Consider the following 24,456-nt stretch of genomic DNA (forward strand, 5'->3'; position numbering starts at 1 on the left):
GAGCACAGGCTTTGCATGCATGAGGCCCCAAGAAAAATCACTGGCACCAAATATACCAGACAAGTATCCCCCTGTACCCCATTTAGAATAATTAAATCTTTTAAAATTACTGATTCAGCTATCTAATAGGTTTAAAGCCATGTTCTTGTGTATTTTGGTGATTAGTACAAGAAAATTGTTTACTTCATCTAAGGTATTGAATTTACTGGCATTAAGTTGATCAGTATAGTTTATGATTTTAAACTAGAGGCAGTTTTACCCTTCCTTCCAGGGGACATGTGGGAATATCTGGAAGTGTTTTCAGTTATCACAACTTGGAGTATCTAGTGGGCAGAGATCAGAGCCAGTACTATACACCCCGCAATGGCATGGTGGCCATTCAACAGAAAATCATCCAGCAAATGGATGTCAGCAGTGCTGAGGTTAAGAAACCAGTGCTAGGGTTTGCAGGTAATAAAGCACTTCATGCTTAATAAGAGCTAGTTACAGTGCAGTGTCTCCATTCGACCCCTTTTGTCTTTTATGCTCTGTACATGCCCATATCATGTCTGCTTACATTATAAGCCCCATAAATAGTGTCACTGTTTTTTGTTGGTTTGTTTGCTTTAAGCAATCTACTAAGGAAGTTTTTAAAAGAGGTAAAGGTTTCTGTTGGCTACTCTGTTTTCATCACTCTTCAGTATTTGTGTAGATTCAAAGTTTTATCTGGTGTTTTCTCTTTCTGCAAGAGGAATTGCTTCCAGGTGTCTTGCTGTGTTGTGTAGTGGTGTGCTGGTACCATATTCTTTCAGCTGTTGTCAGAAAATTTGCCTTTGACTTGATATAGACAGTATTTAAAATAATCTAAAGATAGCATTTTGTTTTCTTGTTTATGTAGATTATAAGATGTAAAGTTACTATTTACTATAGTTTTAAAATAGGTGTATATTGTTGGGACTCATTTTAGTAATATACATATTTAAAATATGAAACCTGTACTTTAGGAAGTGTTTCTGGATGTTGAAGCTGAAAAATAATATTTGATGCACAGTGCTTAAATTTTGTCAACAGGTATGTGTGTTTGTGTGTCTGTTTCCTCTATTTTTTCACTCATTAAAAACTATTATTACTAGGAGCAGATTTCTGAGTATCCTGTAAAATTGAGCTGCCTATGAGAATCATAAGTTTGTTGTTAAAGTCTGCAGCATTTCCAGAAATTTTTTTAAAATATTTTTACTTATTTATTCCCTTTTGTTGCCCTTGTTGTTTTATTGTTGTAGTTCATTTCCAGAAATTTTAAGGACTCACAAGCACAATCTGTGGTCTTCAGGAGTCTCCAAGTTCAGCCACTGCTTTCCTGAACTAGGGCTTCACAAGCAGGGGCAGATCAGCAGTGGTCCTGCTTGGTGTCCTTCCCAGCCCTGTGGTCTGGTTGCAGCTCTTCCCTCACATACTCCCTCCCCATGAGCCACAGGAAGGCCACTGCTAGGCTCAAATGGGGAGCCCTGGTGGGACCATTAATGAATACTGTTGTCACTGCTTATAATTCCTGTTCTTACCAAGGGAAGGAGCTATGTATCTAAAATAAATGCTGATTTTAGGTAACTTTGATGTTTTATTCCAGCAAGACTGGAAGATAATTCTAAAAGTCATTTTATGGAGGCGTTAAAGGTTTACAGTACAGTTGTTGCCACATGGGTCAGGTTTCTCATTTCATCTTGTATCTTACACATTTCACTTATCCGGATGCTCTTCCATCTTGTTAGACTAAAGTTGTATTCATTTTCCACTTCATAATTGTGCAGGCTAATTTATATCTAAAATAATGAATTATAAAATTAAAAAGTAGTAAATGTTCATAGAAAGAAAAACTGTAACCATAACAACAGTGGGGCATTGTAATCAACAGTGAGTATAATTCCAAGGGTCATTACTGTAGAGTGTAAAATAGTGCTGTTCATACTAAAGGCTGAATTAATTTCTTTTAATCCCAGCAAGAGAAACTACTGGCTGTGGGAATATTCTATTTGTAAATACTGTCCTGCTTTCCTTAAGAGTTGGTTAGTCTATAACCTGACTACAGGCTATAGCACTCTGAAAAGTAGTGAGCCTCCCCTCACTGTGCTTTTGTTCTCTTCCTCAGTGGGCCTTTGGAGTGGCGCTGTGGGAGCTCATGACTCTGGGCCAAACGCCCTACGTGGACATCGACCCCTTCGAGATGGCAGCGTACCTGAAAGATGGCTATCGGATAGCCCAGCCCATCAATTGTCCGGATGAACTGTAAGTTTTCTGAGCTTGAAGGGCCTGGGGTTTATTGCATTTATGATACTGGAATTTTAAAGCACTGTGTCCATAGTCATACAGAGACTTCCTTTTTAAGTATAATGACTCTCTGGACTTGAGTGAAACTTGTAGAGAACCACAGTCAGCCAGACTGTCACCTTTTAATTATTTTATTAATAAGGCTTTCTGGGGGATGCTCCAGGCTAAGTGTACATAGTGTGAAGCTTAAGGATCCTGGTTCAGGTCCTGGCTCCCCATCTACCAGGGGGTCGCTTCACAAACAGTGAAGAAAGCCTGCAGGTATCTATCTTTCTCCCTCTTTATCTTCCCCTCCCCTCTCAGTTTCTCTCTGTCCTTTCAAAAAAATGGCCTCCAGGTACAGTGGGCTTGTAGTGCATGCACTGAGCCCTAGTGATAACCCTGGAGGCAAAACGGGGGGGGGGGGGGGCTTTTTGTATTTTCTGTTTGTACTTTACCTAATCTGAGACATTAATGTACATAATGAGAAAATACTGAATACTAGTTCAGTCATTCTATATTGAGTGAGGGTGTGAGTTTTATTTATCTTGCCTCAAGTACATAGTTACAACAAGCCTTTCACATTGTCACCTTCCTTTGCCAATTATTTTTGATAAATGAAGATGTACTGGGCTAGTTCTTATCCTCTGCCTGCTTCGTGGAGTTTATCTTTCCACGTAATGGACTGGGGTGAGGGGAAGGAGGTGATTAAGGGGTTTTACTTGCAAGGGAGTATATGTTCTCAGTCCAAAATCTTCTGAGGTTTTTTTTACACCACAGTGCTATGAACTTCCAGTGATTTTACCAAACCATAGATCGAGTTTAAATAAAGCTTTCTTTTTTCATGTTCTTTCTCAAAACTTAAATGCAGGACAACACAGGTTACTATTTTTTTTTACTGTGTTCTAGGCATGAAATTTCAATATTTACTGATATGTTTTGATAAACTCACATAACCAGTTAAATCCACACATAAAATTGAGATGATCTCTTTTAACTTCTTTTTGTTTTAGGACTGCCAAAGATAATAATATTGAAAGTGAAGTCATGCTTCTGAGGTTAAGAATTCCTTTTATTGTACCTAGACTAGTGCTATACCTAGAGTGGGTACTGAAGTTACTGGGGGGGGGATACACACACACACACACACACACATATATATATATATACTAGTAGCACTTTTAAATATGTTATACTTAGGCAGGGAAGATAGTTTGATAGCTATGCAAAAGATGAAGGTTCAGTCCCCGGTATCGCCATAAACCAGAGCTGAATAGTGCTCTGGTTAAAACTTTAAAATAATGATAAAAATAATTGTGCTATACTCTCCATACCCCACCTTTTGACAGAAAGCTCTTTTTCTTTCTTTCTTTCTTTCTTTCTTTCTTTCTTTCTTTCTTTCTTTCTTCCTTCCTTCCTTCCTTCCTTCCTTCCTTCCTTTCTTCTTTTCTTCCTTTCTCTTTTTTTTATATTTATTTTTTATTTATTTATTCCCTTTTGTTGCCCTTGTTGTTTTATTGTTGTAGTTATTATTGTTGTTGTCGTTGTTGGATAGGACAGAGAGAAATGGAGAGAGGAGGGGAAGACAGAGAGGAGGAGAGAAAGATAGACACCTGCAGACCTGCTTCACCGCCTATGAAGCGACTCCCCTGCAGGTGGGGAGCCGGGGTTCAAACCGGGATCCTTATGCCGGTCCTTGTGCTTTGCGCCACCTGCGCTTAATGCGCTGCACTACAGCCCGACTCCCCCTTTCTCCCTTTCTCTCTTTCTTTCTCTCCTTCCTTCCTCCCTTCTTTCCTTCCTTCCTCCCTCCCTCCCTCCCTCCCTCCCTCCCTTCCTTCCTTCCTTCCTTCCTTCCTTCCTTTTTCACCCGAACAGCTCAGCTCTTGGTATATGGTGGTACAGGGGATTGAACCAGGGACTTTGAAGCCTCAGGTGTAGGAGTCTTCTTTGCATAACCATTATGCTATGTGCCCCTGCCCAGAAAGCATAATTGTTATCAAATTGACTGAAAGGTTAAGAGCATGGTACAGTCACTGCAGCCTGTTTGTTTGTATCTTCTGCAGGTTTGCTGTGATGGCTTGTTGCTGGGCCTTAGACCCAGAGGAGAGGCCCAAGTTCCAGCAGCTGGTCCAGTGCCTCACAGAGTTTCACGCAGCCCTGGGGGCCTATGTCTGAGGAACCTCCCTCCCCACAGCATCAGCAGGTGCCTGTCACTGCTCAGTTGGGGCCAATCATGGACGCCTTGGATGCCTTGTACACCTCGCACAGCCAGCAGAAGCACGTCTGTCTTCCGGAGCACCGTGCCTTAGAAATGCTTTCAAATTGGAACTTCGTTTTTTAAAGAAAAAAACTGACTTAATAATGTGGAGTATTTTCTAGATACCACTTTTATTAGGTTGAACTGAAAAAAAAAAAAAGGTATTATAAAGTTTTGGGGCCAGAAACTTTTTAAAAGATAGTTACTTTGGACTAGGTACATTCTTTACAAAATAAATGATTTTTTAAATTGTTTAAACACAGATATTTTTGAATAGCTATCATAGTGCCAGCTGCTTTTTATTTTTTTACTTCATCAAGGTAATGTAGGTGATTCACCTTTAAAGTTTTTTTCCCCCCTAATATTTATCAATAGTCTTGGAAATGGTTTGTCCTAAAGATGCAGTACTTTTTTTTTTTTTTTTTTGTAGTAAATAAAAAGAACACAAAAGGATGTCTGGTTTGCCTTGCAAGGAAAGGCAAAATTGGGAGAAAAAAACTTAAAAGCTAGGGAATAGAAAAGGAAAAAAAATCATCGTACATAAACAAACTGCCCTTCTCTGGAATTCGTTTCATTTTCATTCTTTTAATGAAAAGGAGTCATGCTTTCATATTTTAGAGAAAGTAGGGAAGAGAAAAAAAATCTTAAACTTGGTAGAAATAAACTTTTCTGTGAGCCAGAATGGATTTGGGGCAGGTCCGCAGTGAATGATGTAATTTTATTTATTTTTTACTCTCTGGAAAAGGAGCTAATACAATTCCAGAAAGTGAAGTCAAGCTTGTAAGGTTAAGAGTCCCTTTTTCCTCACACCTAGTATAGTGCTATGCACAGAGCAGGTGCTGGGGTCACTGTGGGTGAAAATGTGTACAGGTAGATCGTGTGCTTATTTCCAAGGCTGGCTTAAGTAAGAAATTGTTTTTTTAAAAAACACTTGAAGAATTAAAGGATTTGTTTTATATCATGGCAGTGTTGAAAAGATTGATGTTAATTGATGATCGGTTGTGTCTGTTCAATCTTTGACCCTGCAACAACTAGGTGTGTGTTTTAAGTCATGGTTCTCTTGCTCAGGTTCTGAGCCCCAACACAATCCCAGGTGCCTCTCCTCAGCCTCTAGGTTCTAAGAAGACATTAAGTGGTTATCACAAGGAAGTATTAAAGCACAGAAACTCCTTTTCTAGAACTGTGAAAGTGTGTGTGTGTGTGTGTGTGTGTGTGTGTGTGTGTGTGTGTGTGTAACGAAGCTTCATAAATCAGCAGCACATCTGGGAAAACAGCTCACACAATATATGCTCTTACCCCAAGAGCATGACTTTCCTGTGTACTACTTATTAATACTGGTTATTTGGTTTCCTGACATACTCAAATCCTTAGGCCAGTCGTGTGCTTTGTACCATGTGCGCTTAACCCACTGCGCCACCGCCTAACTCCCAGAAATACAATTTTTTATAGGAAAGAAGAAAGTTGACTATAAGCTGGCTAGTGACCTAGAGTTCTGTTAATATCCAATTTCTTTTTTACAACCCATTGTAAGAAAATTTCATTTGCTGGGGAAAGGAAAATTGGGCTTATTCAGTCTATATTGGGTCCCCACTGTTTCTGACTGACAATATCCAGAAACAAGACTGAGGCTCTTTTCCTCTTTAGACCACCTGTTCTAATTCTAATTTTGAAAAACATGCACATAAATGAGATTGTGGTAAGTGCTACAAAATGTGTGTGTGTGTGTGTGTGTGTGTGTGGTGTGTGTGTGTGTGCGCGCGCGTGTGTGTGCGTGTGTGTGCGTGGTACTAGCTAGATTTCTGAGCAAATGGCATTTGGAAAGAGCTGTATGACAGGAAGCCAGCCATGAGAAGATCAAAGCAGAGTGGGCATAATTGCAGAGGCCTTAGAGCTGGAGCAGGAGGGCTTCCATTGCTAGGCTTTCGTGTTAATCTTCAGCTGGTGCTGTTGGGAGAGAAGAGCAGCTGGAATAGAGTTAGGGCAGTACAGGTATCAGGTGAGGTCTGGGAAACAGCAACTCCTTATAGTTGGGGACACATATTTTATTCCAGAGACAGGGATTTCATTTGAGAATTGTTTAAATAGTGGAGTGAACTGATACTGTCATTATTATTATCGTCATTATCGTGATTATTTGGCCAAAACAACTGTAAGGAAGCAAGGAACTAGACTCCTTAAGAAACTGTTTCATGGACAGAATACCTGACCAACCAGGGCCTCAGTCTTGCCTGGTTCACCAGCTTCCAGATGCTACCATGATGCCAACCTGACTTCCCTGGGAAGATGACCCCACCAATGTGTCCTGGAGCCCCACTTCCCTAGAACTCTGCCCCACTAGGGAAAAAGAGAGATGGGCTGGGAGTATGAGTCGACCTGTCAACACCCACATTCAGCAGGGAAGCAATTAAAGAAGCCAGACCTTTCACCTTCTGCACCCCATAATGACCCTGGGTCCATACTCCCAGAGGGTTGAAAAATAGGAAAGCTATCAGGGGAGGGAAAGGGATGGAATACAGAGTTCTGGTGGTGGGGATTGTGTGGAATTGTATCTCTCTCATCCTATGGTTTTGTCAGTGTTTCCATTTTATAAATAAGAAAGAAACTTTCACAGCCTGAGAAGTAGCACAGTGGTTAGAACATTGGGCCTAAAAGCATGAGGTCCTAATTGCAGTCCCTAACATTGCCTGTGCCAGTGATGCTCAGATTCTCATAAGTAATCTCTTAAATTTTTATTTATTTATCATTGGATAGAGACAGAAATTGAGAGGGGAGGGGGAGAGAGAACACCTGCAGCACTGCTTCACTATTCGTCAAGATTTCTCCCCTGTAGGTGGGGACCAGGAGCTTGAACCCAGGGTCTTGGTGCACTGTAGTGTGTGCACTTAACCAGGTGTGCTACCCCCAGCCCCTAAATAAACCTTTTTAAACAACTTAAAAAAGAGTGAAAGAGAAACTTGTATAGTTTAGGAAAGAACAGAATAGTTTTAACAAGTTTGGGTAGTGTTGGGAGAACAGAAGGAGCAGATTGGAGATAGATTTTTTGAAGGTCATAGATTTTGAACCTGAATCTCCAGGATGTTGGGGTACAGAATGGTGAGGTACAGAAAGAAAAGAATGGTCTGCAAATGACTAGTTGGTTTAGGACTTGAACATCTGGCTGTGTAGCCAAAGTATATGTACTGAGAAAAAAAAAATCCCTCTGAGGGGGCCAGGTTAAGTGCGCACCTGGTTAAGTGCACACATTACAGTGAGCAAGGACCCAGCTTCAAGCCCCAGTCTCCACCTGCAGAGGGAAAGCTTCATGAGTGGTGAAGCAGGGCTGCAGGTGTCTCTGTCTCTCTCCCTCTCTATCTCCCCTTCCTCTCTCAATTTCAATTTCTCTCTGTCTCTATCCAATAAGTAAATAAAGTATTTTTAAAAAATGCCTCTGAGCAACAGGATTTGCTGGGGGGGGGGGTTTAAGGTTTGCAATGATTTATTGTAAGCCAGTTTCTTGTGATACCAATTACTCTGGTGGAGATATTGAAAGTCTGCAGTTCAGGATCCTTTTAATTTTATTTATTGTTGTTATTATTTTGCCTCCAGGGTTATTGCTGGAGCCCAGTGCCTGCACTACGAATCCACTGCTCCTGGAGGCCTTTTTTCCCATTTTTGTTGCCCTTGCTGTTATTACTGGACAGGACAGAGAGAAATTGAGAGAGGGGGAAGACGAAGAGAGAAAGACACCTGCAGACCTGCTTCACCACCTGTGAAGCCACCCCCCCCCCAGAGGTGGGGAGCAAGGGGCTCGAACTGGGATCCTTAAACTGGTTCTTGCACTTTGCGCCATGTGTGCTTAACCCACTGCACTACCACCCAGCTCCCTATTTTTATTTATTTTTAATGATGTGTCAGTACAAGAGAACCAGGGCATTGCTCTGGCACATGTGATGCTGGGGACCACACGACCTCATGCTTGAGATTCCAGTGCTCTAGCCATTGTACCACCTCCCAGGCCACTCAAATGCCGTTTTAAAAAGTGCTTTTATTTTAGTCCTAGGAATAGTTAGTGCCTGGTTGCAAATTATGTCTTATCTGGGAAGTCAACTTTCCTTAGAGATACACATGAAAACAAGCAACCTCAAAGAAGTAATTCATTGACCTCAGTGAAAGATTGTTCTGTAACTTTATTTTTCCATTCCCCTCATCCTCGCCTCAAGCAATAGAAAGGAGGTGATGTAATTTACAGGTGTGAACTGTGAACTGCAAGTGTTTGCTTGTTAATAATTTCTGCTTCAGCAGTCATTTTTGCCCTGAGTATTTCAGGATAATGTTGAACTTAACTCTCTAGGAAACATGTATAGTCTGTGTATGTTGATTGAGTACACACATTCTACATAGAAACTGTAGTCTGGGCCTCTTGTCTTCCTCTAGGCTTAGTCTAAGTGATTAAGATTAGCCAAGCCTAGGAGTGGGGGAGATAGCATAATGTTAAGCAAAAAGGATTCAGGGTCTCAGGTTCAAGTCCTATCCCCACTACAAACCAGAACTAAACAGTGTTCTGTTGGAGTTTTTCTTTTTTTTTTTTTTCAGACCTAGAGATCTTAATGGGAGAAATATCAAGGACTGTGTTAAGGCCTAAGGATCCAGGTTTGAGCCTCCGGCTCCCCACCTGCAGGGGAATCGCTTCGCAGGCAGTGTCTATCTTTCTCTGCAGGTTATCTGCAGGTGTCTATCTTTCTCTCCCCCTCTGTCTTCCCCTCCTCTCTCCATTTCTCTCTGTCCTATCCAACGGTGACATCAATAACAACAACAATAACTATAACAACAATAAAAAGACAAGAGCAACAAAAGGGAAAATAAAAAAATAAACCATTTACTCATTAACGTTTCAAAGCTAAAAATATTTTGTAGTGGTTTGTTTCTATCCAGGCACAAGCACTTCATCGAGGATATATTAAAATGACGGGGACTATGCAGTGTGAAAATAAAACAATTTACCCGCGAAACTGAGTCTAATTCCTGTGGTGCTGAGGGCTACATTTGACTCATTTACATATTTTACCTTTTTTTGCCTTTTGTTTTCTCAACTCCCAAGAATAACCACAGGCAAACTTTTAGAGATAAGCACTGAATCTCAAGTGACAGCCACTTACCTGGTACCATGCAAGTGTTTTTCTCATGGGTAGCAGATCCAGGTATGTGTAGTCATCCTCCACTCTTACTGCTCTGCCATTTTTTTTTTTTTTTAAGAATTTATTCATGAGAAAGATAGGAGGAGAGAAAGAACCAGACATCACTCTGGTACATGTGCTGCCGGAGATTGAACTCAGGACCTCATGGTTGAGAATCCAATGCCCTATCCACTGCACCACCTTCCAGACCACTGCTCTGCCATCTTTAACCCACTTTTTAAAATTTATTTATTTAATCCCTTGTGTTGCCCTTGTTGTTTTATTGTTGTAGTTGTTGTTGTTATTGATGTCATCATTGTTGGATAGGACAGAGAGAAATGGAGAGAGGAGGGGAAGACGGGGAGAGAAAGCAAACCTGCTTTACCGCTTATGAAGCAACTTCCTTGCAGGTGGGGAGCCAGGGCCTCGAACCGGGATCTTTACGCCAGTCCTTGCGCTTTCCGCCACATGCGCTTAACCCGCTGCACTACCGCCCGACTCCCTTTAACCCACTTTTGTTCTAAGAAACTAGCTAGGAAGATGGGGAGAGAGAGGCAGGCCAGAAGCTTGTGGTAGCTATGTCCTTTTTTATACCATTTTTCTATAGTATCATTGGAAATTAAGCTCACTCCCAGCAACTTTATTGATTTAGGATTCACAAGTTACCAATTTTAAAATGTACATTTTAAGTTCAGTGTATTTAAAGTTGTACAACCATCACTACAATCAAATTCCATTTTTACCATTCTAAAGAGGAACCTGTGGGTTCCAGGCCGTAGCACAGCGGGTTAAGTGCACGTGGCGAGAATTGCAAGGACCATAAGGATCACAGCTCGAACCCCCAGCTCCCCACCTGCAGGGGAGTTGCTTCAAAGGCAGTGAAGCAGGTCTGCAGGTGTCTGCCTTTCTCTCCCCCTCGCTGTCTCCCCTCCTCTCTCAGTTTCTCTATCCAACAATAGCAATGATGACAATAATAATAAGGGCAACAAAGTGGGGGAAATGGCCTCCAGGAGCAGTGGATTCATAGTGCAGGTGCCAAGCCCCAGCAATAACCCTGGAGGCCATAATAAAAAGAAATAATAATAAAAAGAAACCTGTACTTGTTCACTGTCACTTTGCTTTTGGCCTCCAGGGTTATTGCTGGGTCTGAGTGCAGAACTGCACATTCACTACTCCCAGCAGTCATCTTTTTTTTCCCCTTTTCGTTTGCTAGGACAGGGAGAAATTGGGGGGGAGGAGAAAGATCTGCAATGGTGAGTGGGGCCTGGGACCTTGGTTCTTGCATGGATTCTTGCACTTAGTACTGTGTGCGCTTAACTGGGTGTGCCACCCGGCCCCCCTGTTTGTTGCCATGGTTATCACTAGGACTTTGGGCCTGTACAGTTCTACCACTCCCAGCAACTATTTCTCTTTTCATTTCTCTTTTTTTTTTTTATAAAGGGTAAGAGACAGAGACACCTGCAGCACTGCTCCACTGCTCATGAAGCTTCCACCCTACAGGTGGGGACCAGGTACTTGAATCTGGGTCCTTGAACACGATCATGTGTGCAGTCTGCTGGGTCCACCACCACCCGACTCGACTGGTCCCGGCAGTCACGTCTTTTTTTTTTAATATTTATTTATTCCCTTTTGTTGCCCTTATTGATTTATTGTTGTAGTTATTGTTGTTACTGATGTCGTTGTTGGATAGGACAGAGAGAAATGGAGAATGGAGGGCAAGACGGGGAAAGACAGACACCTACAGACCTGCTTCACCACCTGTGAAGCGACTCCTCTGTAGGTGGGTAGCTGGGGCTCGAACGCCGGTCCTTGTGCTTTGCGCCACCTGCTTTTAACCCGTAGCGCTACCGCCTGACTCCCCCAGCAGTCACTTCTAATTAATTCCATGTCCACCCCTGGCACAAAACAATCATGCATCTGCTTTCTGTCTGCAGTTGTCTTTTCTGAATCTCTCATTTAAATGGAGTTACACAGTATATGATGTTTTGTCTCTGACTTCTACTTGCCGTGTTTTTGAAATTCATGTTATAGCATGTATCAGTATTTTATTGCCAAATAGTATTCAATGGTATGAATATATATTCCATTCATTAATTTATGCCCATTTAAGGGTTTTTTTTTTTTCAGTTGAATACATTCTTTAAAAAAAAAAAGCTTTATTTCATATGAGACCACACACAGCTCTACCATGTTGGGTGAGTTCCCGGCTGCAAGTTGAGTGCATCCAATGGGAGAGAAGCAGGGTTGACAATTGGTGGCAACTAGCTATCTCTGCCCCTGAGCAAAATGGGGGCTTAACGCTTTCAAGTTTTGTTAGATAACAAGACTGGGGAAGTGGTGGAGGACAGAGCTCACAGGTATTAAGAACTCAAGTTCAATCTCGCACATGCCAGAGTGATGCTCTCATCTCTCTCATTAAGAAAGTTCTGTCATGTGGTCCGGGAGGTGGCGCAGTGATAAGGCTTTGGACTCTCAAGCATGAGGTCCTGAGTTTGATCCCTGGCAGCACACGTGCCAGAGTGATGTCTGGTTCTTTCTCTCTCCCCCTATCTTCTCATGAATAAATAAATATCTTTTTTTTTAAAAAAAGAAAGTTCTGTCATATTAGAGGAAGTGTAATCATCATGAGCTTTCAGTGAATGCAGGGAGTGTCTAGTCAGCTTGTTTTAGGCTTGTGACCACTGCCATTGTTTGAAGAGAAAGCCTAGTAAAGATTGCTTCCTGATCTTTTCACCTTTAAATCTATATCTAGAAAACTCTATTCCCCTGCGATTGCTGTTAATTTGGCCTCTGGCCCTACTATTTTCCACCAAGCCATAATTCTGCCACTACTTGATAGAGTTGGGCTTGGAAGACTATTTCTGTTCTAGGTATTTGGTCTGCAGTGCCTCTCATGAAGTATCTTCTAGTTTTGTGAACTATTGGGGGCCTTTGGAAGTAACTCAGAAAGTGGCTCTATCCCTCTACAAAAGTTATGAACAGAGTTTATATAAACAGTTTATTTAATAACACTGCATGAACTCAGACTATATTTTGTATACCTTTGATATAGACTATATTCAAATAAGTTTTTAATTTAAATTTTTATTATTTATTTACAAAATTATAAGTAACGGTTGTACTTCCACACAATTCCCACCACCAGAGTTCTGTGTCCCCATTCCCTCAATTGGAAACTGCACTGGTTCTAACAAGGTCACTGCTATGAGTTGACTATTATATATATAATTTTTTAAAATATATACAATCCTGCCTTTTCCTTTCTGAGTCACACCTATACCTATTACTACTTCCCAGTGTCTTTCCTTTTTTCCCTCTTCTCTCTCTGGGTCCTGATGGAGTTGGAGTCCAGAGCCCTCTGATCATCTAAATGTTAAAGGAACATTTCTCCCCCTCTGGGATTATGGACCAAAATTCTCTTTGGGGTGCAGAAGGTGGAAGGTCTGGCTTCTGGGATTGCTTCTCCACTGGATATGGGGATTGGCAAGTCATTCCATACCCCAAGTCTGTTTCTATGCTTCCCTAGTGGGGTAGGACTCTGGACATATGAGACTTCGGGACACACTAGTGAGGTCATCTGCCCAGGGAAGTCAGTTTGGCATCATGGTAGCATCTGCAATGTGGTGGCTAAAAGGTAGTAAGACGTGAAGCAGGACAAAATGTTTAATAAACATGATTCCTATCATAAAGTAGGAATAGAGCAGATGAGAATAAGAAACTAAGGGTGGGAAGAAGCTCTATTTTAGGTTTGTTCCATGGGGTCCGTGACTTTAGTAATCGTTGCTTGAGCTTGATAGCTAACCTGCAAGTGGACTAAAAGATTTTTAAATTTAGGTTCTTTAATGAGAGACAGCAGAAGACTTCACTCTGGCATATGCAGTGATGGGGGTCAGACCCAGAGGTTCATACCTGTAAGCCCTACCTACACTCTGCTGCGCTAACTCCCCAGCGGCTAGGGTTCCATTTTTTAATCAGAATCATTTGGTCACAGCATCACTTAGTATCTGTCTAGAGCACACCTGAGAAGTCTGCTTACCTAAGAGAACTGGGGGCCATGGAGGCTGGTGGTCTCTGGATGGAATCAGAGGCCCTGCCTCTAGAACGGCAACCAGACTGGACATTCAGCAGTGTTCCTTTAGCTTTGTCTTTGGTCAGGCCAGGAGAGTTTAGACCTGGCCATCATTTCTTCGTCAGAAAGTGTCTTGTCTCAAGAAACCCATAACTGATCTTTATTGGAACTTCTAAGTGGCATCCACTTCTAAGTGGTGTCCTTTGATCCCCTGGCACCACACTCCTAGACCCACAGTGACAGCTGAAGGGAGGGCAGCATTAGTTGAGCTTATCAGCACATTCCATCAGCTAAGCAGATGCTTGTCTTGGAGTCTGTACCCCCCAAGCTGCTCCTGACCACTGGTAAGTCGGGGAGAGAAAGAGAGCGAAGGCTGCAGCCTGGCACTGGTGGGCTTGCTGCAGACCTGGAATCATCTCCACCTTCCTCTCGGGTCTCTGTGGACCTCTCCCCTTTCTGCCACATCCCTCTGGCTCACATATCTCAGGTCCCTCTTTTGTTACTATTAAATATTACTTGCTTTTGGTAGAGATGAGAGGAATTAGGAAGGAAGGAGAGAGAGAGAGACCTGTAGTACTGCTTCACCACTCATGAAGCTTCCTCCCCTGAAGGTGGGGACTGGGAGCTTGAACCCTGATCCTTGCATACTAATGCATGCGTTCCACCAGGTGCACCGCCACCCAGTCCTTTATGTGGCTCTTAAAGGACCCTCATGACCTTCCACCAGGCAGGGCATTCCAAAGGCATTCAAGTAACAATATGATAGAAGTGAAAAACAACATAAAGATCGCCCTCCCCCACCCTGTGGCCACCGTTTCTATACCTCTATCATTTCACAGATAAGATTTCTTTTTCTTAGGAGAAAATTGCAAAAAAAAAAAAAAAAAAAAAGGACAAATGGGTTCAGGGAAAACTTTGCCCCTCCAGGGCTCACCTGGATCAAATGATGTGAAGCAGCCAGCACGAGGCCCGGTGCACACAAAGCAATGGCCACCCGTGTGACCACACCATTGTCAGTGTCCATCAAAGCTCCGTCACCTCCAAGGTACGCTAGCCCGCTCAGCCCTAGTGACACACCTGCTGTGTGTCCCTTGTGTTGTCTCACTTATCGTTTGTCTGGAACACTGTGTGGCATTATGTCTGGAACATAATACCAGCCTGTCACCAACCTAATGAATCAGTCTGCTTGTTGGACAGACATGTATGGAGATACCCACCTTGGGAGTACAGGTAAACTGATCCTTTCTGGCAAAAGAATGTCCACTTCCCTGAGCACTGCCAATGCTAAACCTGCCCTAATTATCCCATTCTTCTTCTCTCCCTCCTCCTTCTTCAATTTATTGAGGTAGACTGGAGAGAGAGAAGTAGAGCATCCCTCTGTCATAGGTGATGCCAGGGATTGAGCTCAGGACCTCATATGCTTTACCCACTGCTCCACTTGCCAGATCACAGGTGATTCTTTAGGAAAGGCAAAGTTTAAAGGCTCCAAGGTCCCAGGTTCAATCTCTAGCACCACCATAAGCCAGAGCTGAGCAATGCTACTGTCTCTCATATTAAAGTATTGGAGCCTCAGGCATGTAAGTCTTTTGCAGAACAAGTATGCTGTCTCCTCGGCCCTGCATTACGTATTCTAGTTGCAAGTCCAAACCTTGTATCCAAGCATTTATTCTTCAGAAAACCAATACCCCATTTTCCAGAGGCAAAAAAATTAAATAAATGAGAATAGGGGGCCAGGTGATAGCACACCTGGTTGAGTGCACACATTACAGTGCACAAGGACCCAGGTTCAAGCCCCCTGGTCTCCACGCGCAAGGGGAAACCTTCATGAGAGGTAAAGCAGTGATGCAGGTGTTTGCCTCCTTCCCTCTTGATTTCTGTCTATCCAATAAATAAAAGATTAAAATACAGAAGAAAGAAAATACGTTTAAAAATAAAACTAGGGATGAGGATGTTAGCATAATGGTTATGCAAACAGATTTTCATGCCTGAGACTATAAAGCCCCAGGTTCAATTCCTGGCACCACTATAAGCCAGAGTTGAGCAGTGTTCTGGTAATAAAGCCTCTCTTGTAGGAAATGCCATCCCATTAGGTCTAGGGGCAGGGCATCGCTGTGACAGTGGTTTCTGGGCAGATGTGGGAAGTTGGGCAGGCAGCCCTACAGCAGTCCCAGCCTGGCCTCCCTAAAGCTGGTCTGAGTCCACACTGAGTCTCAAGGGTCCTGTGGCCTGCCTGCCTGCCTGCCTGCCTGCTCACACCCAGCTCCCCAGGGCTCTTCCCAACCACCCCCCCTAGAGAACAGACATCTGTTCTTTGCCCTGATGCCTCTAAACTCACAGAATACACACTCTGGCTGTTACCATCCTGATCCATTTCTCACTTGAAGGGACAACATTCAGTGCCCCTGGGTATAAGAGCCAGCCTTGGTTGATTCCTCTTTCTCACTCCTTTCTTCCTTCCCTCCTTTCCTCCATCTCTCCCCTGTTTCATCTACTCCTCCTGGAAGGTGTCCTTGCTTCCTTTCCCTCCAGCTCCCTTCTCTGTTCCAGGCCTCCAGCACTCCTATCTGGAGAGCCCCAGCCCCTTCCTTCCAGGGCCGCCCCCCACATCCAGTCCCACTTTTCCCATCTCCAGTTCATTCTCAGAGCTTCTGGAGCCATCATGGGGCAGGAGGCCTTTCCGACCTGGGCCTGGCTGCCTCGTAACAGTGGGGACACACAGTGTATCCTACTGGCCTGGACACAGGCAGCATGGAAGCCTCAGGTCACAACCCAGGCCAGAGTGCTCACACCAGAGGACCCCACCCTCCCAACTCCCAAAGATAACCACAACAGTTCTCACAAGTCTTTTTATTTTTATTTATTTATTTTCCCTTTCATTGCCCTTGTTTTTTTATTGTTGTTGTAGTTATTATTGATGTTATCATTGTTAGATAGGACAGAGAAATGGAGAGAGGAGAGGAAGACAGAGGGAGAGAGAAAGATAGACACCAGCAGACCTGTTTCACCGCCTGTGAAGTGACTCCCCTGCAGGTGGGGAGCAGGTGGGGAGCAGGTGGGGAGCCAAGGGCTCGAACTGGGATCCTTACGCAGATCCTTGTGCTTCAAGCCATGTGCGCTTAACCCGCTGTGCTACCGCCTGACTCCCAGTTCTCACAAGTCATACAAACGGCTTGTTTACCTTTTTTTGTCTGCATATTTTTTGAGGGGAGGCAAGTTCAGGTGAATCAGATCTCTCTATATATTCCACATATGAGTGAAGCCATCTGGTAGCTGTCTTTTTTTTTTAATTTGATGTAATCCTATCGGTTTATGCTTGCCTTAGTCTTCTTTATAATTGGATTCATTTCACTGAAGATGTCATTAAAATTTAAAAAAACTTCTGCACAGCAAAAGAAACCACTACTCAAACCAAGAGACCCTTCACAAAATGGGAGAAGATCTTTATATGCCATACAGAAGACAAGAGGCTAATAACCAAAATATATAAAGGGCTTGCCAAACTCAACAACAAGAAAACAAATAACCCCATCCCAAAATGGGGAGAGGACATGGACAGAATATTCAACACAGAAGAGATCCCAAAGGCTGAGAAACACATGAAAAAATGCTCCAAGTGTTTGATTGTCAGAGAAATGCAAATAAAGACAACAATGAGATATCACTTCACTCCTATGAGAATGTCATACATCAGAAAAGGTAACAGCAGCAAATGCTGGAGAGGTTGTGGGGTCAAAGGAACCCTCCTGCACTGCTGGTGGGAATGTCAATTGGCCCAAGCTCTATGGAGAACAGTCTAGAGAACTCTCAGAAGGTTAGAAATGGACCTACACTATGATCTTGCAATTCCTCTCTTTGGGATATATCCTAAGGAACCCAACACACCCATCCAAAAAGATCTGTGTACACATATGTTCTCAGTTGCACAATTTGTAATAGTCAAAACCTGGAAGCAACCCAGATGAGTGGCTGAGCAAGGTGTCATTTATATACACAAAGGAATACTACTCACCTATTTAAAACGGTGACTTCGGGAGTTGGGCGGTAGTGCAGCAGTTTAAGCGCACATGGCGCAAAGTGCAAAGACCCCGGTTTGAGCTCCCGGCTCCCCACCTGCAGAGGAGTTGGTTCACAGGCGCTGAAGCAGGTCTGCAGGTTTCTGTCTCTCTCCCCCTCTCTGTCTTCCCCACCTCTCTCCACTTCTCTCTGTCCTGTCTAGCAACGACATCAATAACAACAACAATAATAACTATAGCAACAATAAAAAACAACAAGAGCAACAAAAGGGAAAATAAATAAATATAAAAAAAAAGGTGACTTCACCGTTTTCAGCCAATCTTGGATGGACCTTGAAAAATTCATGTTAAGTGAAATAAGTCAGAAACAGAAGGATGAGTATGGGATGATCTCACTCTCAGGCAGAAGTTGAAAAACAAGATCAGAAGAGAAAACACAAGTAGAACCTGAACTGAAGTTGGCCTGTTGCATAAAAGTGGAAGACTCTGGGATGGGGGTGGGGAATACAGGTCCAAAAAGGATGACAAAGGACCTAGTGGGGGCGGGGATTGTATTGTTATATGGAAAACTGAGAAATGCTATGCATATACGAACTATTGTATTTACTGTTGGATGTAAAACATTAATTCCCCAATAAAGAACATTTAAAAAATCTTTTAAAAATAAATAATTTTTAAATATTTTATTATTCTTTATTTGATATAATGGGAAGAAATTGAGAGAAAATGGAGATAGAATTGGAGGGAGAGGCAGACACCTGCAGCATGGGTTCACCATTTGTGAGTCTTCCCTTTCAGGTGGAGACTTGAGGTTAACCTGGGTGCTTGTGCTTGGTAACGTGTGTTTAACCAGGTGTACCACCACTTGGCCCCCTACACCTTGACTTCTAAGACCCACTCCTGAAGCAGGAAGAAATGGCTTCATCCCTAATGTTCATCTACAGAAGAGCTGGTCAGGGGCAGGGAGCCTCCCTTCCTGCCAGCCACTGTGTGCCCAAGGCATGGCAGAGGTTGACTTCTGGATCCCCCAGGTCCCATTTCCACATGCACACTCCAGCAAGCATCACCAGAGTTGCTTTGCTAATGGTGAGAGCCTCAGACCAGCAGCCCTGACCTCCAGGCCCAGACATGAGACCACAAGGCTGCCTGCGACTGAGCAGCTCAGGAAGTAAGTGACCCCTGACTTCAACGGCACTCCCCTGCTCTAACCCCCAGCACAGACAAGCCCAGAATGTCACAGTTGGCTGACCTGCCCTGACATGGAGGAAACCACCAGCAATTATCAGTGACTCTGACAAGTTGCCGCCCTTCATTCTTTCCCATCACAGGAATTGGATTTTTTGACTTTTTAAAAACAAAAAACATTTTCCTTTCTTGCAGTGAAACTAGAAAGTACAAAAGATCAGAGCTAATGAAAAGTTGCACCCTGTATCTTTCCTTCCTTCCTCCCCCCTCCTTCCCTCCCTCCCTCCCTCCCTTCCTCCCTTCCTTCTTTCCTTCCTTTCTTCAAGCCATTTTCCCCTTTTTCTTTTCACTTGATAGAGGCAGAAAATGAAAGCGGGGGTGGGGGGAGGGAGCAGAAAGAGAGAGAAGTGCAGCCACTTGTGAAGCTTCTCTGCAGGTGAGCAGCAGGAACAGGGCCTTGAACCCAGATCTTTGCACATGGTGACATGTGTGCTATGGGGTGTACCATTGCCCGGCCCCCTTTGCTTTATTTCTTTTTTTTTAAAAAAAATATTTGTTTATTCCTTTTTGTTGTCCTTGTTGTTTTATTGTTGTACTTATTGTTGTTATTATTGATGTCGTCATTGCTGGATAGGACAGAGAGAAATGGAGAGAGGAGGGGAAGACAGAGAGGGAGAGAGAGAGACACCTGCAGACCTGCTTCACCGCTGGTGAAGCAACTCCCCTGCAGGTGGGGAGCCAGGGACTCGAACTGGGATCCTTACACCAGTCCTTGCGCTTTGTGCCACCGGCCCTTAACCTGCTGCGCTACAGCCTGACTCCCTGCTTTATTTCTTAAGGCCTCTGTTTTTTATTTTCTGTGAAGTTTTACTTTTGGCTGAGAGATTTTAGGAAGGAAAGATGTCTCCCTAAGAGGACGCAGAGAATGACAAAAAATACTTTCTTAATTAATTAATTAACTTAAAAATATTTATTTATTTACTTTCCCTTTTTCGTTGCCCTTGTTTTCTTTTTGTTGTTGTTGTAGTTATTATTGTTGTTATTGATGTCTTCCTTATGCCAGTCCTTGTGCTTTGCATCACGTGCTCTTAACCCGACTCCCATTAATTACTTTTCTCACCACTCCCTTCACCAAAGGTCTGAGTCTCCATCCCCACTCCCATAGATAAGCACTAAAGTTCTCCCACAGTCTTGAAAATAGGTTGACATTTTTTTCACGTTCATATACTTGATTCTCTATATTCTGCATATGAGTGAAACCATTCTGTAACTGTCGTTTACCCCTGTCTTCTCCAGTCCCATCCACTTTATCCCAAAGGACACAATATCTTTTTGTTGTTGCTGCATAATTCTCTATTGAGTATATGCCCCATAACTTTTTATTCAGTCATCTGCCAAAGGGCATTTTGTTTCCAGGTTTTTACTATTGTGAATAGTCTCTATGAACATGGGGGCCACAGATATCCCTTTGAATCAGTATTATTACATCTTTTGGGTATATGCCTAGTAGTGGAATTGCTGAGTCATATGACATTTTTGGTTTGTTTGTTTTAAACTATATAAGAGATCCTTCCCCATTTATTCTGGGAATTTTTTTTTTTTTTTTAAGAAAGAAAGCTCATTTATATGCCCATTGGCTTTCTTTTCTTTTTTTAAAGTATTTTATTTATTCATGAAAAAGACAGGAGGAGCGAAAGAACCAGACATCGCTCTGGTACATGTGCTGCCTGGGATTGAACTCAGGACTTCATGCTTGAGAGTCAGTGCTTTATCCACTACACCACCTCCTAGACCACTGGGATTTTTTTTTTTTAATTCAAATCAAGAACTTTGGTTTTTGTAAAACAAAGATGATATGAAGGCCTTCTGTATGAAAAATAAGAACTCAATTGAATCAAGTTTCTTTGATTCATCATATGGCATTTCCATTTGTATTTGTTTAAGGATTATCCATATTGGTAAATCCTACTAACTATTGAGATCATCCAGGATTTATTCTCCTTCTGACTTGTTTCACTTAAAGCAGTTGGGGCTGCGTGGAGGAAGAAGACAAGTGGGTGGAAGATGTAGTATGCTGGCAGTTCTCCTGGAGGGAAAAGAAACTGGACACAAGTGACAACAGCCTTATAAGTCATTTCTGGCAATAAAGAGATTTAAAGATAAAGAAAACCACTGTTTTTTTTTAAATGGTTGGAAACTAGAAGGTGCACATTGTTATAAATGTGCTTTTTGACCTAAGCATATAATATCAGGAAATGGCATTGAAGTGTTTTTTTCTTTGTTTGTTTTAATTAGCACTATTAAAGCATGGGGAAAACTTTTTTTTTTCCTCCAGGTTATTGCTGGGCTCGGTGCCTGCACCATGAATCCACCGCTCCTGGAGGCCATTTTCCCCCCCTTTTTGTTGTAGCCTCGTTGTGGTTATTATTATTGCCATTGCTGATGTAGTTCGTTGTTGGATAGGACAGAGAGAAATGGAGAGAGGAGGGGAAGACAGAGACGGGGAGAGAAAGATAGACACCTGCAGACCTGGTTCACTGCCTGTGAGGAGCCGGGGGCTGTAACCGGGATCCTTACGCGGGTCCCTGCGCTTTGCGCCACATGCGCTTAACCCACTGCGCCACCGCCCGACCCCCAAGGGGAAAACATTTTTATTACAAGTATAGTAAGCATTTGATCAACACCAAGCTGTGGGCATAATATTAGAGTTTAGTCCTGGGGTTAGCTGGATCCTGATAAGAGGGAAAATACTTTTAAAGACTAATATTGCCTCTTTCAATTCTAACTTCCATGGCTCTGAAACTTTCCCATTTTAATTATCAATACAGGAGCATAGGTGACTTTTCTTCCCCCCCAGAGGGGTGAACCACTGGCTTCTGGTGAGAACAGGGTTTGAACCTGAAGCTCTGTCTGTCTCAGAGTCCATGTACAGAGTCACTACACTAGGTCAGCATTTTGCCATAGGTGACTTTTTCTGGCTTAACTTTTGACTAATATATTTTTTCCCAGTCTATGACTTTTGCTGTTTAATGGATTTGGGCTTTAAAGTTCAGTGGTTCAAATTTTTAACCTTATTTTTTTTCCTCTTTAAAAATCTTGTTTTACCTAAATGGTTGCTTGTCTTTCGCGCGCGTCTTTTGTTTCTTTTCCTTTTTTTTTCTTTTAAAGAAAAATTCCCAAACATGGAAGTTTTAAAACCTTCTGATAAAGAAGTTTAAAAACGTCTGATAAAGACTTGTAAGGTTCATAGTCCAGAGTCTCGGATTCAGTAATACTAAGACTCAATAAGAACATTCTAGAATGCTTTCCTTCCCCCACCACACCTCACCACACATGGCTAAAGGCCTGCTTAGAGCAGTCCCTTTAACCTAGTCCATTGTGTCAGCCGTCAAGGGAAAAACAAGTATAAACATGCTAAAAGGCAAATACACAGCATCTGAACAAGAGTCACAACCAGACCTGGGAGGGGTATTGAAATTATCAGACAGCCAGGAATTTGAAACAACTATGATTAATATGTAAAGGATTCTAACATATAAAACAGACAGCATGCAAGGCCAGATGGGGAATGGAAGAAGGAATACCAGAGCTTGTAAACTGACAGAAACGAAGACATTCCCTAATGGGCTTATTCATAGATAGGGCATGGTATAGAGGCCGGAAGCCATGAGCCAGAGGCTGCATCAGTAGGAAACTGCAGAGTGAGGAGGCAATGTGAGCAGAAACTGATTGGTTTTGAGGGGGGAGATAGCATAGTAGTTATGCGAAAGTCTTAAGCCTAAGGTTCCAAGGTTCTAAGGTTCAATCCCCAGCACCACCATTAGCTAGAGTTGAGCAGTACTCTGCAAAACAAACCCACCCCAAACTGACTGGTTTCTCAGAAGCCAAGTGTACTTCTTATCTTTTTTAAGTGTTATTCTTATTTTTGCTAACAGTCTTAACAAAGAGAAAATTACTCCTGACTTCCTATAAACCGCGCAACCAAAAAGAGTGGCATGAAGAAGAAAAAGAAGCAGTGGAGGAAAGGGGGACTAAAGAAACATCAGTCCAGAATTCTGTACCCTGTACAGTTATCCTTCCAAAGTGAAAGAGAAATTAAAATCTTTTCAGCCAAACTAAAGGAAATTTTTGTTGCCAGCAGACCTACCTTTCAAGAAATGTTAAAAGAAGTTCTTAGAAAAAAATAATACAGGGATCCATGTGAAACTGATATATTCAAGAAGGACTAAAAGAAGGTTAAACTGGCAAGTTTCTCTTTAAATGTGTCTGGGAGAAAAAACATATAAGAAAAGGGGCGTCAGGTGGTAGCTCAGCGGGTTAAGCTCACGTGGTGCTCCCCACCTGCAGGGGCGTCGCTTCACAGGTGGTGAAGCAGGTCTGCAGGTGTCTCTGTTTCTCTCCCCCTCTCTGTCTTCCCCTCCTCTCTCCATTTTTCTCTGTCCTATCCAACAACTAGCAACATCAACAGTAACAATAATAACCACAACAAGGCTACAACAAGGGCAACAAAAGGGGGGATAAATGGCTTCCAGGAGCAGTGGATTCATGGTGCAGGTACTGAGCCCCAGCAATAACCCTGGAGGCAATAAATAAATAAATAAATAATAAATAAAAGCTAGACAATGATGGCAATAGTAGTAGTGGTGATTTGGTAAGAATTTGAAATGTGCATCACTGGAATGGATTACAGAGACCAAAATTGGGTACACTTAGATGGAAAAAAAATGACTTAAATGATATTTGTTTAAAGGTGGGAAAATACAATTTAAAACTTGGCATTAAAAGATGATCTGTTCAGAATAAAATCAAGTTAGTCTCAGAAATTTCTTAAAAATTAATATTTAGATGAGTTAAGTGGCAAGTTAAAATATTAATGTACATGTAGTAGGAGAAATAGCTTAAAATTTGGGTTTTGGAAAACATTTCTTGTCAAGCAAAAAGCAAAGGAAAAAATAAGCTGGTCTCATTACATTAAGTATCCTTATACTATAAACATGTTTTTGTATCAGGGCAGATTTGGAGACTCAGAAGGAGGAAGGGAGGAACACTGAGGGGAGGCTGGGGACCTAAGGCCCTGTGGTGGAGTAAGATGATGGTTTAGTGGAGGGTGAACTGTCCCGATACTTGTCTTGGGAAAATGTGGAAATGGTCCTTCTTGACAACAATCTTGAACATCAGCATGTCCTCAATGAGGTAAAACTGGTTAGAATTTTTATTTTTTATTTTTTGAGCTTTGCTACTTTTACTACACTGGGCTGGCTTTTCAGAAAGGGAAAGAGAAAGAGAAAGGGAAAGAGACCATACATCAAAGCTTCCTCTAGAGCAGTAAGAGCCAGACACAAACTTGAATCATGTGTATGACAAAGCGGGTGCATAGCCTAAGTAAGCTATTGATATTTTGTAAAAACAAACAAACAAACAAACAAAAAACCTTTTAAAAAATTATTATTCACTAAGAGCTGATAACATACTAGTGGAAAATGTTATGTGTATGAT

General features: G+C 42.4%; 1 protein-coding gene across 2 annotated transcripts in view; it reads left to right on the top strand.

The window, feature by feature from the left end:
* RYK (receptor like tyrosine kinase) overlaps positions 1-5,503 on the top strand; it is an 89,930-nt gene extending 84,427 nt beyond the window's left edge. For both annotated transcript variants that reach the window (XM_060196993.1, XM_060196990.1), the window contains exons 14-15: positions 2,123-2,259; positions 4,347-5,503. In XM_060196993.1, coding sequence (XP_060052976.1) covers positions 2,123-2,259; positions 4,347-4,458 — 249 coding nt within the window. In that variant the 3' untranslated portion in view covers positions 4,459-5,503. The remainder of the gene's footprint in view (positions 1-2,122; positions 2,260-4,346) is intronic.
* Positions 5,504-24,456: the final 18,953 nt, after the last annotated feature.

This window comes from Erinaceus europaeus, chromosome 1 (genome assembly GCF_950295315.1).
Source record: "Erinaceus europaeus chromosome 1, mEriEur2.1, whole genome shotgun sequence".
Lineage (NCBI taxonomy): Eukaryota > Metazoa > Chordata > Mammalia > Eulipotyphla > Erinaceidae > Erinaceus > Erinaceus europaeus.